The following is a 13719-nucleotide window of genomic DNA, read 5'->3' as shown; positions in this document are numbered from 1 at the left end:
TTTTTTAGGTGATAAATCATGATAGACTTAGTCACCTCATCTGGGAGATTTACTGGACTTGAGAAGTCAATCAGCCACAACATCCCCTCTCCTTGGTCTGACTGTCAGAAACCAGCTTATCTTCATGTTTTCCAAAACATGAACCCAAATGTCACTGCCTTTATGGCTGGAGCTTGCTCCAGCAAGTTTTCAATCTATGTTCAAAAAAAGAAAAGAAAAAAACAAAACTGTTCTTAGAAGGAAAAATCTTACAGCCTGATGTAAATACCCAACATGCTTCCAAATCTCTGCTCTCAGAGGGAATGACCAAATCCAAACAGTTCCCCTGGAACTGTTCTACACCCTGGATTTCAGATTTTACACGTGCTGGAGCTCACATGTCCAGATTGTACAGAGGGAAATTCTGAAGGAAGTGAGATATCACATTAAAATACAAGTGGAAAACAAAACCCAATCTACACTAAAGCTACTGAGCAGAAATGTTCACTTTCCAGCAATTTCAGCTGTTTCAGAAAACTGCTTGAGATTACCAAAGTAGATTTTATAAAGGATGGGAAAAACATTTTTAATTTTAATGACAGTATTTTCACACACAGAAAAATATCCCAGTTCTTAATCTAAAGATTTTAAACCATTTTTTAGAGTAAGGCATGTATTATTATTCCCATTCTACAGATAAAGGTCCATAAACCTTATGTTTGTTCCACATGCAAAATAAGATAAGATTGTCACCCTGGAGAGCTGATCTTCTACTCCAGCACTCACCCCACCAAAAAATGGAATTCCAGATCTACCTCTCTATTTACATCCTTTGAGGTTGGTTTGGAATGAAGCCCTAAAAGAGCCATTTTCCATCAGTCTCCTGCCTTGGAGCACACTGATCCACTTAGAGCAGCATCTTTGCTCCTGCAATACTATCAATTTGCTCAGCTGGGCATCCTGACTCCAATATCTCCAGCAGCACTGGGAGATTTATGGGAAGTCAGAGACAGCCCCATATTGCATCTTGTTGGCAGTGCATTACTGGTGGAAAATTAGGAAGAAAGGGGGGGAAAAAATCTTTTTTTTTCCCCTGTGTGTGCATGCAAAGCAATCCACAGAAAAATGGATTGGTGAGGACTAACTATAAAGCTCTGTAAGGCTTTTCATGCTGTGAGTAATTTTATGGGAGGAGAGTTTGCAGTGCTACTCAGGTTCCCAAGAGGGACTTACTGACCAGCAGCCAATATCCACCAGAACAATTCATTCTATGTAAGGGACAGGGGCTACAGGCTTTCTATCAAAATTTGTAGGTTTAATTACTAAAGCTCCACTGTTAGAAGAGTTTAAAAACCAAAAAAAAAAAAAAAACCCAAAAAAAAAAGTTCAATTAATTGACCAGTGAGCAGAAAAAAGGTATTATATAATGTAAGAGAGAACAGCAAATTTATTCCTCATATTACTGAAATTGTTTTTGTGTCTATTTCCTCCAGCTCTTAAATATTTTCCTTCCACTTTCCATGCTTCTCCCCATGACAGTAAAACCTCTTCTCTCGATAGTCCCCATTGGCTTCAAGGGCAAATAATGACATTCTTGTGTGGCACTGTAATTTAGTTTAATGTGACCTTGCCTGATTCCCCTTTGGACCCAATTTATGTCACAAAATAGAGTCTGGAAACCAGGAAAAAAAAAAAAAATTAAAAAAAAAGCCTAGATCCCCATGTCTCCAAGGCAGCATCTTTTGTTTCATCAAGCTCAGATGTAATTATGCAAGAAAACGAGAAAGAAAAAAAAAGAAAAACAGTCCTTGCCATCCATCACTAGTCAAAGCAATATGTTAAAAATTATTCTTGTGTTAATCTTGATGTCTACATGTGGAAACTGTCATTCCAGGGTTCCCTCCCCATCCTCTGGAGTAGACCATTACCAATTATTCTTTTGTTAAGCAGGCTGAATTGCACATGGTCCTTCCCAGGTTACCAAGGTAGCCTCAGGTGACCCAAGTTTTAAATCCTTATCTCAACTGCCTGTTGGCAAGTGCCATAAATCCAGGCTGTAAAAAGCACTTGGTCAGAGATGAGTTGTGTGTTTAGAGCAGTCTTATTTCTAGGTGGAAGGGCAGTGAGAACAGAGTTGAAATAATACAGGACTTTGGAACATGGCAGGTAGTGAGTGAGAATAAAACATGAACTCAGGAAAGTTCCTGACTTAGAAACCATATGGATGCTGGAAGACAGAAATCAAGTAGAATTGTCCTTATTTTCATTTCAGGTGCTGAATGTTATGTGGGTGAAAATTCTCCTTTAACTCACACCAGCTGGAATCTGGTCCCCACTTTTTGTTTGTTTGTGTTCTTGCCCACGATGCACATCATGGGCCAAAGTCAGCAATAACATCTAGGGACAAAATCATTGCTGGAAGGTCAAAAACCTTCTGTTTATCCAATCTTTGCACTGGGGACAATGGGATGGGGATCATTCATGCCCTGTGAGACTGATGCCCATATGAGTTGAAACTACAGATGACAGCCCAGTCTGCACACAAAAAGATAGGATTTTCTGGGGTAAACTGGAATTCAGAGTGGGATAAATTCTAATTTAAAATCCTGCTCTGGCCTGGCCACAGCCTGTATTTATCTATCCTCAAAGCTGCCTTTGCACTAGCACACAGCACTAAATCAGTGAATATCCAAACATATTCCATGGCTTTGGCTTTTCCAGACACTTAACACATTCCCAAACTCACCTGCACCCTGTGCACCCACAACTGAGTCTTTAACAAATGCCAAACTCATGTGAAGCCAGATGATTGCTGAAATATTTTTACCCAAACTGAGACTCTGAGATAGATGTGAACTGGCCAAAGGCTCTTTTGCTGAGCTCTTGATTTCCAATTCCACTTGAGCCAGTTTTGGGAGGAGAGCTGGTATCTGCAGCTGTTTTCCTCTGGGTCATTTATAAGTGAAAACTACACTTGCTTGAGAGCAAAGGAAGTTATAGCAAGACACAGAGCATAACAGCTTTAAAGCACCCACTGCCACTTCTTATTTCCATTATTCCTCCTTCCACAAGACCCATCATTCTCCCCCAACAGCATCTTGACTGACACATACCCTGGATGAGCCTCTGACAACCTCAGACAGCTGCTTGATGGCTTTGGTGCTAGTCGTGATGGTTTTATTAGTCTCCTGCTGGGTGGCATGCCTGCAGAAGAGAAGAGATGATGGGAATTGCAATTGAAATTAATTGCATAATGAGACACTTGGAGAAATCTATCAAGCTGCAGAGCAATTGAGACAACACAACAACAGCAGCACAGAGGCACAGGAGGGCTGCAGGAGTCCTGGGTCTTGACCAGCAATGCAAGCCAGAAGGAAATACTGGGAAGGAGGTGCCCAAAATGTTCTTCCTGCTGTCAGCACAAAGACAATGCCTGTGAACCATTCAAAGGGAAGTGAGAAGGTGGAAACAGGGGGTGGACAGGGAACAAGGCCATCACAGATGGTTGGCACTGCAAATTTTCAAGGAAAGGTTGCACAGCAGGAGACAGGACTGGGGAGTGTCCTGATGGCTTGCCCAGGAAAATATTGTTCTCAGGAGACAAATCTGAAATTGAACAAATTTATTTACCCTTTATTGACACTGGGAATATGAAGGTACAGCACGTTTTTTTTTGGTTTTTTTTCAGTGTTTTACCAGCACTGAAACAAGCAGGAGCAGAGCCAAACCAGTCACCCCTCCAGCCATGGGTGTCTCTCCCTTTTACACCCCAAAATCCAGCACATTATTCCTTGTAAGCACTCTTTGCTGGGCCTGGCTCTTTGGGACTATACCAATGAAGAAGAAGAGACATAAATACTTCCCAAAGGTATTTATTAACTCAGTCCAGTAGTTCTCAAGTTTTCTAAGGTCAACAGAACACTCTCAGCTTCTAGGCTTCTCCAGAGAGCACTTCATATCCTTTTAGTCAGAAAGAAGTGGTTCTCCATGAGGTTTTCTTCAAAAACAAAAGAAATACTTGCAAAAAACCTGGAGAACATGATGTTTTTTCTCCCTTAGAGGACTCATAGAAGCATGAGACACAGTTGCATCAAAAAACTCATTTATCAGTGCATTTTTTTTTTTTTTTTAAGAGTGGTGAGATTTGAAGTGAAATGAGGTTTTTTGATTAAAACATGTCAAAAATGTCTATTTATGGTGCCTTGGTCCTGAAGACCCATGACTTGTCCTGATTTTTCAGCTCCTTCCTTCTTCTCTGTCAGTTCTGGTGGAGAGCAGCTCTTTTGAGATTTTCAACTCTCCCAGCACCTCCTTTGAAGACTGAGGCCAGTCCCCAAACAGCTTTTACCAAACACAACCTTAACTACAAATACATCACAACCTCTCTTGCTGAGGTCTCAATCCAAACTTTGGCCAGGTTTTTCTTCTCCCATTTTAATGTTTTTGGGCAAACAGCTCAGCTGGGAAAGCTGTCCAGGATCATGGAATCACAGGATGGACTGGGATGGAAAGGACCTCCAAGATCATCCAATTCCAACCCCCTGCCATGGGCAGGGACAACTTCCACCATCCCAGGTTGCTCCAAGCCCCATCCAACCTGGCCTTGGACACTGCTAGGGATGGGGCAGCCACAGCTTCTCTGGGAATCTGTGCCAGGACCTCACCACTCTCCCAGTAAATAAAATTACCCTTGAGCTCATACAAGGTACCTACAAGTGAAAGAGAACATCTCTTAGTTGCAGAAAAGGAATTCAGAAGTGTGTCGAGGGTTGACTCACACAGAGAGCATGGACTCCTTTGGCACCATGCAAAAAGGAGAAATGAAGACAAATCCAGATCAAATAATGAGTTATTATCTGTTTATTTAAATTAAGCTACAATTTTTGTGTTCATTCATCAAAATGCACTTCACTTACTGATGATCCCAACACTCACCACACTAGCTGAGCAATTACATCACTTTTAATTTGAGATGGAAGAGGTCATATCTATCACAGACAGGTATCCCACACTGTCATTGAGAGGGAGCTGGGAATTGTATCCTGTCACACTGCTAACACACAGGAGTGCACAGTCAGCCTGATCCCAATCTCTAAACCAAGTATAACTTGCCACCAAATGCATTAATTCTATAAGCAGCAGATTCAAATCTCAGATTTCCATACCTAATTCCTCTTAACAGAAAGCAAGATGCTGGCTGGGGTTGACACCCATTTTGCTGACCTCATTAAATTATCTGCCCACAGAACAACTGAGGGATTTACATGCCAGTAATTCCCCATCCCCAAAGTGAAATGGCTTGTTAGGCTCTTGTATCTGATCCTTCCCAATCTCTAAAGTTAAATAAAGCCTTCTTCATTTGCATTGTAATGTAAATTTTATGTTAGATATCTTATGTAATAAATTCGTGCTGGGCACGAACTTTACTCTGCTGCAAAATAACTGGGAGCAGAAGTAGAAAAAAAATCAAAGTTCTGCCTTCCACCTCTTAATTCAAAATGTACTTTAACCAACATGCTGGTGCTAGATTTTGGCACTTCCCACTATATTGTCAGCACAATTAACTTCTTATTCTTCAGCCTCAGAGATGTGCTCAGGAATCAGACAAGGATTATATTTAATGCTATTAAGACCTTAATTTTTAAAAAAAGCCCTCTCAAAACACTGCTTCCTGCAGTATTTTATTTTAATTTGTAATGGTAACAAGATATGTTGTTGTTGTTTTTGTTGTTGTTTTTATCATTATTATTATTATTATTATTAGTCTTTATTTTTCGCTCCCCATGGAAGTGTGGAATTTAATTAAAGGGGTGACTCTGATGAATAAAATTCCCTTCTCAAAAGAGCTCTCCACACAACAGTAAGTTAATACTCCATCTGTGGAGCTGCCAAGATCCTAAAATACAAATGTAGCAAAAGATTTACCTGTCTACAGCTCTGAAAACAAACCCTGGAAGGGTAAACACCAGAGAGGGCATCTCTTAGGAGGAGGAACATCTCTGGCTGAGTTGGTCCTGTGAATGATCACCCCTCTAATTTATTAATCCAGTTTTAAAAGGAGTGCTGCAAAGAGGCAGAGGCAGCAGTGGCTGCTCCCCTTCTCCACGGGGACACCAATCTCTGCCTCTGCTGCTTCTTTGGGACACTTGATGAATGGCCAAGCCAGAGGAAAAATCATCAGACCCCAAGTGCAGCAGCAAACACCAACGAGGGAAGGAGTTCTCTCTGCCTCACCATGGCTGCTGATACCTACAGTAATCCCAAAGAGCTTTCCCAGCTCCAGCAGGAAATGCCATTTCCACTTATAAAATAAGATATAGCTTATTTTATTTTCATCTGATCCCTAATGGAAGAGCAATAATGAGTTTTTTGGGTACAGATTAAAGACACCTTTGCTGTAGGGGTTTGAACATCATTAGATTCAGAATCCCCTTTAGCACAGGGCAACTGCACAGCAATGGAGTCATTTTTTTTGCACTTAAAAGTAGCCAAGTAGGATTGACAAGAATTAAGCCAGATAGCTCAGCAGAATTCAAAACTTGTCTTTTTCACAGCTGCTGTAATATTTACTGCAGTTTTCTTATCCAAAAAGAGGTAAAAATCAGAGTACTTTGAGCAGAGCATGGAGCTGCAGGATCAGTGGCTTTAGCAGCAGTAGGTTGAGCAGCTGTATTTGCATTTATTCCATTGCTGCTGGAGACAGAAATGTATAAGGGAGCACCAAATATGCAGAGGGAGATTGGCACCACAGGACATCTTATTCCTGTCTTACAGATGGATTCTGTGGAGGACTGGTGGTATGGGAACTGATAGGCCCCAGCAAACCACAAATACAAGGAGATAAAACTTCATGTATTGACCACAGGGACAGCAATGGAGTCTAAGGATCTTATTCCCCTTTTTTCTTCTAATAAAGGTGTTTAATTACAGAAAAAATCCAATTGAGAGCCTCTGTGTTCTGTGGAGAGGGGCACCTGTAGCATGAAGTTCTGCCCTGGAATGTGCTCAAAAAAACCTCAAACAATTCACTGTTTTTCAAGTTATTAGTTGTGGGCTGAGAGGGGCACCATATGCTGGGTTTGGTATTGAGTTGTATTAAAACCCATTTTAATAAACCCATTTAAACCCATCTGCCACAACAGCTTCAAACCAACAGCCTGACAGTGAGGAGAGATTTGGGATGAGCTGCTGAGCTGACCTGGAGGCACAGGATTGGCAGCCAGCCCCTGAAAACTATCAAAGTCCAGCCCACTTTCCACAGGGTAGGTTCTTCTGACACATTCCTCCTTGGAGTGTGTGTGGAGAGCATCCTTTGGGTAAAGGATGTGAAAAAGATTTGTCCTCAGTCATTTGCCTGGGTGAGTTACTCAACCTCTAATAACTGATAGTTTTAGTAACTTTAACATAATTTCTTTAATATTGCTTTGATTTAGTGCACTATCCTATCTGATACCAGGAGTTTTAGCTTTCACACTGTGTAGTAAATAATTCAGATTGAGGAGGTTTTTTTTTTTTTTTTGTCTAATCATTTATCATAATAAAGAATCCATTTCCATATATGTGATTTGCCATCATTAAAATCTGAGGGACAAAGTTATAAAACTTAGACTGTTGACAAAGTCTGGGGATAAGCCTGGATCCAGCTGCCCCCAGGATCCTCTCTGAGGAGTTTAGAAAGCAAAGGGGTTTTAGTTTAGAAAAGGGGTTCTCTCTGCACCTTATGACTCAATGGAAGCTTCTCTAACAAACTTTGTCTGAAGCCCCCACTCTAAGCTTCAGTAGCACCTCAAAAATGATACAGAGAATCCTTACTTGAGTGGTGACCCAGCCATGAATCCTGCACAGCCAGGATGATCCTACAGCAGAGCCAGAGCCACAGAATATCCTGAGCTGGAGGGACCCACCAGGATCATCCAACCCAACTCCTGGCCCCAACAGCCCCACCCTGACCCTGAGAGCTTTGTCCAAACATTCCTTGAGCTCTGGCAGCCTTGGGGCTGTGACCATTCCTTGGGGAGCTGTTCCAGTGCTCCATGACCTTTTGGGGAAGAACTTTCTCCCAAAAGCCTCCCCTGACACAGCTCCAGCCCTTCCCTTGGGTCCTGTCCCAAGTGAGATCAGTGTCTGCATCCTCTCTCCCCATCATGAGCAAGCTGAAACACTCATCTGTAAGATGGAAGCTTTTTTTTGCCTTAGATCACTGCACTTTGCAGAATCACAGAAAGCTCTGAATCTCATTCTCCCAGATGACAGAAAATCATGCTGTGAAAAGGTGGCAGAGGAGTTCTGCAAGTTTATTCAAATAAAGGGAGAGAGGCCACTGGGGCAAACACCCACGGGATTTTCTGTCCTGGGGTTTTGGAGGGTGCAGCCTCCTTTCATCCTAAACTCCCACCTTCTCCCCATTCCCTGAGGTACCAGGAAGGTGCAGCCTTCCCAATCCATCTGCCACACATCCCCCTGGAACCTGGCATTTTACCCCAAAGTTCAGAGGCTCAGGCTTGTGCAGACCCATTTGTTTCAGGAGACAAACTGTCCAGGTTCTGTAACAACTCCTGCAGTTAATTAAGACCCATTTCAAAGATGTTAAACCCCATCCTCTCACCCATGGAATTGTTTGTAAAGGCATTAGCACACATCCTTCCTGTCAAGCACTGTGGCTTTGTTTCTGCATGATGAATTCAGAGGTATCTCTTACCTCTGAGCATTTATTAGAAATGTGTAAGCAAAGCAAGCAGATGAGCTAGGAGGACAGGTTTTTTTTTTTTTTTTAGAATCATAGAATCACAGTCTCATGGGATGGTTTGGGTTGAAAGCAACCTTAAAGATCAAACTCTGTGCCATTAGCAGGATGCCACCCATTAGATCAAGTTCCTCAGGGCCCCATCCAACCTGGCCTAGGTTGTTTCACTAATTTTCACCAAACCCTAAAGTATATTTACTGTGTTGTCACAGTCATCAAAAGAAGAAATGTTAAATCTACTTATTCTTGCTCCAAAGTGACTCTCTCAGCCAGTTTTTTCCTCCCACTTTTTCTTCTTCAAGATCTAATTGTGCCTGTTGAGGAATAGTTTACAGTAGTGCAAAATAAGAGCTCTAATTCTGATCTGTCAGCAAACCCCTTTGCATAGGTGTAAATCTTCCAGCAGAGTAAAAGTCAGGAGAAATACACACTGCTACTTCCAGGTTTCAAGCCACACAATATTCTAAAATAAAAGCATCATGGATTTCCAATTTGCCTGTCACTTGAAAGTATTAGGAGACGTGGCACTATTTTTCTTACAGGAGCTTAAGGGATGGTCTGTGGCTGTGTGGGAAAAGCAGAGGAGGTATTTCAAACCCACCTGACACGGGTGAAATATCATCTCTGGAGAGGAACACTGCTTGCAGTTCTGTTGTTCAGTGGTTCTGCATTAAAACGCAGGAATTTCTGTCAGCAGCCCTCACAAATTTCATCACAGAAATGCAAGCCTTAGCAAAATTTTTCATGGCTTTTTCAATACCTATTTTAAAATACCTTTTTAATCATGGCTTCTTAAAATTAAATAATCATAAATAAAGAAGCAGTTATTACTGATATAAGGAGAGTGCTTGCTCCCCTGCAGGATTTGACCAGCTGCAGGCAGCTAGTGACTCATTAACCACTACCAGCAATTGAAATTTGTGTTTTTCAACTAAATTATCTGCAGAACAGTTTGAGACTCCCCCTTAACCCTGCATCACCTACAGATTAATTCAGCATCACCTCAGACTCCACCTGTCAAGTCATTGCTGACAGCTCTCAAAACAGGACCCCACGGGAAGCAGCTCAACAATGTCACTGCCATTAGTCACCTCTCACGTTGGTTTTCTTTTCCCACCCATACTATTCCCAAGTAAGTTTTAATTTTAAAAGTTTCTCTTTCTTTCCTGATGGAAGAGCCCCTTGAATCCTTTGTAGCCACTCTGCCAGCACTGAGATATATTACACCTCCCTCTCCTTCATTATGCAGTAAGTCTCTTAGCTTATGAGAGGCAGAAATTAATTTAATTTGTCATAATTTCATTTTCATGAACCCTGGTGCCTACTGATCATGATCGTTATGCTTTTTTTTTTTTTTTTTTTTTTTTTCCTTGCTGATAAACTGTTTCATTTTACCTATTCTTGTAATTTTGCTTGTGCTGAAGTAAAACAGCCTCCTGGACCATTTTTCTGCAAAAAAAGGTCAAGGACCTCAGCCTTCCTTCCTTCCTTCCTTCCTTCCTTCCTTCCTTCCTTCCTTCCTTCCTTCCTTCCTTCCTTCCTTCCTTCCTTCCTTCCTTCCTTCCTTCCTTCCTTCCTTCCTTCCTTCCTTCCTTCCTTCCTTCCTTCCTTCCTTCCTTCCCTTCCTTCCTTCCTTCCTTCCTTCCTTCCTATTCCTTCCTTCCTTCCTTCCTTCCTTCCTTCCTTTCCTTCCTTCCTTCCTTCCTTTCCTTCCTTCCTTCCGTCCTTCCTTCCTTCCTTCTCCTTCCTTCCTTCCTTCCTTCCCTTCCTTCCTCCTTCCTTCCTTCCTTCCTCCTTCCTTCCTTCCTTCCATTCCTTCCCTTCCTTCCTTCCTTCCTTCCTTCCTTCCTTCCTTCCTTCCTCCCTTCCTCTCCTTCCTTCCTTCCTTCCTCCTTCCTTCCTTCCTTCCTTCCTTCCTTCCTTCCTTCCTTCCTTCCTTCCTTCCTTCCTTCCTTCCTTCCTTCCTCCCTCCCTCCCTCCCTCCCTCCCTCCCTCCCTCCCTCTTGGTTCGAAGTTGCTTTTCCAGGTTTTTCAGGGCTGGGACTCGATGATCTTTAGGGTCACTTCCAACCCAAGCCATTCCATGATTTGATGATTCCACTTTCACATAAGGAAAGCTCAGGGATGTTGCTTTTAGGGCTCTGGAGTTGTCAACTTGCAGGGAGAGATGGGGAGAACAAGACTTTCTGAGTCCTGCTTTTAGTGCAGAAATACAGAGAAAAAAACAAAAACAAAAAAAAAACCACAAACAAACAAACAAAAAAAAACCCAACCCAAAAAAAAAAAAAACACCAAAAAACAAAAAACAAACAAACAAAAAAAACAAAAAAAAAAAAAACAACAAAAAAAAACAAAACTGTAAAAGTTTTAGAAACTGGTGGAAGGTGTCCCTGGCCACAGCAGGGGGGTTGGAGCTACGTGATCTTTAAGGTCTATTCCAACCCTAAACATTTGATGACTCTATGATGAAAATGTCTCCCCACCCTGGAATTGCAGAGATGTGTATGTTCTCTTAATTTTATCCTCAAATCTGTTTGTGTGTGGACTCAAACAAATGCAAACTCCTTCTTGACAACATTGCAGAACACGGGGTGGAAGCTACAGACTCAAAATCCAGAATATAATAAATCCCAAGAACTTCATGAAGATAAAAATGGTGACTGATGTATCTGCTTAAACAAGTTTGTTCATAATTGATGCTCCTGTAGAGATTAGCTTGTGTGTTTGAGCACAGAGTCACAAATATTGCTTTGATGGGCCAGAAAGTGCCCTGCACACACACAGACACATATGTAGGAAAGGGAGGGACAAATGGACAGGAGATAAATGGCACTGCAGATTAATGCAGCCTGTGATACTTGCCACACTCCCTCTCCTGGTTTTAGCATTTAACATGCATTCAATACTCGATAGAGCACTGTGGAGAGCAAAGATGAAGGGTGCTCTACTGGTGTGAATGAATGAATGATCAATTGCTTCACCTCTCCTTGAGAAATTACAATAGAACCAGCATCAGTAAAAGAGCCAGTACTTGGAGGATGAAAAGTTTTGGTGAAGAGAGATGCAGAATTTTTTTTTTTTTAGGCTTTATTTTGATTTTAAAAGTTGCTTTTGCTGCTTTGTGTGTTTTCTTGCCAGCAAACTTTTTCAGTGGTGAGAGCAAGCAGAGCAAACATCTGCAAAAAGGGAAGAAATGACATCAATTTCTGAGATGTAGGCATTTTCATCCCAGAAAATACACATTTATTTTTTTTAAAAAAAGCACCAAAAAGCCCAACATTGCTTAAAGCCAGGCAATTTTAATTGAAAAATGAATCCATTTCACTCAAACGACTGCGATGAGTTTTGCTATTTGGTGGAGTGAGCAAGAAATCAAAGGCAAACAAACATCTCGAGACACTTTTCAGCTGGCTGTGGTTATTTGTGTATTTCTAGTTAGGGGCATTAAAGCACAAATGCTCTTGTGTCTATGCTTAAATTAAGTGATGTGCCTAAACCTGGTTCCTCCATCAGGATTTAAGTGAGAAGGAAAAGGCATTAGCAGCAATTGTGCCCCTGGAATTGTCAATGTGGAGCAAACAGGCTGTCTCATACAGCCATGAAAAACGTCCACCCTTAGACTAGCAGGAAATCTAAACAGAAAGGCAATGACCAAGCAATTCTTTTGCAGTCCAAAGAGCAAAGCCAGGTGGTTTGTCATCTCCAAGAAAGTCAGCTTTAAGAAGCAGCAGACAAATTCCCAGAGCCCTGCAGCAGTGCAGGAATCAGGTGCTGTGATGTTCAGGAGGAAGCAGCTCAGCCAAGGAAACACATTTGTTACCCTGATCCCAAATTCCATCCCAGATTATAAATGAAGGAAATGCCACCATAATGTTCACAGGCCAAACTGGAGGAAGGTTTTATTCACATTGGTTTTCTTGATGGAGAATATGAAGACAAAGTTTCAGAGCAACAGCACCAGGTTTGTTAGAAATGTACTTTTTAGGCATTGTAATAAGACTTCATAAACCTCCACACTGATGTTAATAAATATTGCACTGTAAATATCAATTATTTAAGCTGTCTGTGCAATGCAAATGGATTGGTATTTACAGCAGGTGATGAGGATGATGCAAACTCCACTAACAGTGAAGCAACATGCAAAGAAATCCAATATTTAGCCAACTCCTGCTCTATTTGATTTGCTTTGGTACCATCACTGGCAGAGGCAATGGCATAGCTTTTGGCATACAAGACAGATATTTATGGATCCCACAAGTTGGGTTTCTCCTGGCACCTCTTTCTTTTCCATCTGGAAACTCCATTCAGGTGGGACAAGATGATTTTGGGTTTATTCACCTAGGATTTAAATGCAACTTCACATACAAGTGCTCCTTCAAACATGGCTTATTCATAGAGCCCACATACTTCTAAACAGAAAAGCATCTTCTTGAACTCTCATTACACAGAAGACCCCTTTCTGTCCCCAAAAAGCACAGGGTTATTGTGCTTTATTTATGTCCCACATTTCACCTCCCTGGTCACAACCCTCTCTCTCATATGTCCTACAGAGAAGGAACTGAATTTTCCTCTGTACCATTTCCACAATCCCAGCAATATGAACTTCACCAAAACCAAACACCATCTAAAAGTACTCTAATTCCTAAAAAACACCAAAAAAACCCAAAATAAACCAAACAAAAAACCCAAACTATTTCATACCAAGAGTTTGCTACTATATTTTTTATTATCAATCTCCCTAAGCTTCAATGCCCAATTCCAAATTCCTGTGTAAATCTCCTCAGCCCTGGTGAGGAGGTGAGTGCTGTGTCCAGTTCTGGCTCCTCATACAGGAGAGACATGGAATGGGGCCAGTGAAGGGTGATGAGGAAGATTTGGGGACTGGAACACCTCTGATAAGAAAATGCTGAAGGATCTGGGGCTATTCAGCTTTGAGAAGGTGGGATTGAGAGGGGACCCCTGTCAGTCTGTGTCTGCAGGGAGGGCTCAGAGCAGGA

The 13719-nt window shown here is 41.7% G+C and overlaps 1 protein-coding gene across 1 annotated transcript in view; it reads right to left on the bottom strand.

The window, feature by feature from the left end:
• TSNARE1 (t-SNARE domain containing 1) overlaps window positions 1-13719 on the bottom strand; it is a 378445-nt gene that overhangs the window by 244122 nt on the left and 120604 nt on the right. Inside the window, exon 5 of the mRNA XM_079302793.1 lies at window positions 3093-3183. Coding sequence (XP_079158919.1) covers window positions 3093-3183 — 91 coding nt within the window. The remainder of the gene's footprint in view (window positions 1-3092; window positions 3184-13719) is intronic.

Source organism: Erithacus rubecula (genome assembly GCF_903797595.1).
Source record: "Erithacus rubecula genome assembly, chromosome: 3".
Classification (NCBI taxonomy): Eukaryota; Metazoa; Chordata; class Aves; order Passeriformes; family Muscicapidae; genus Erithacus; species Erithacus rubecula.
This window is presented reverse-complemented; position numbering and strand designations above follow the sequence as displayed.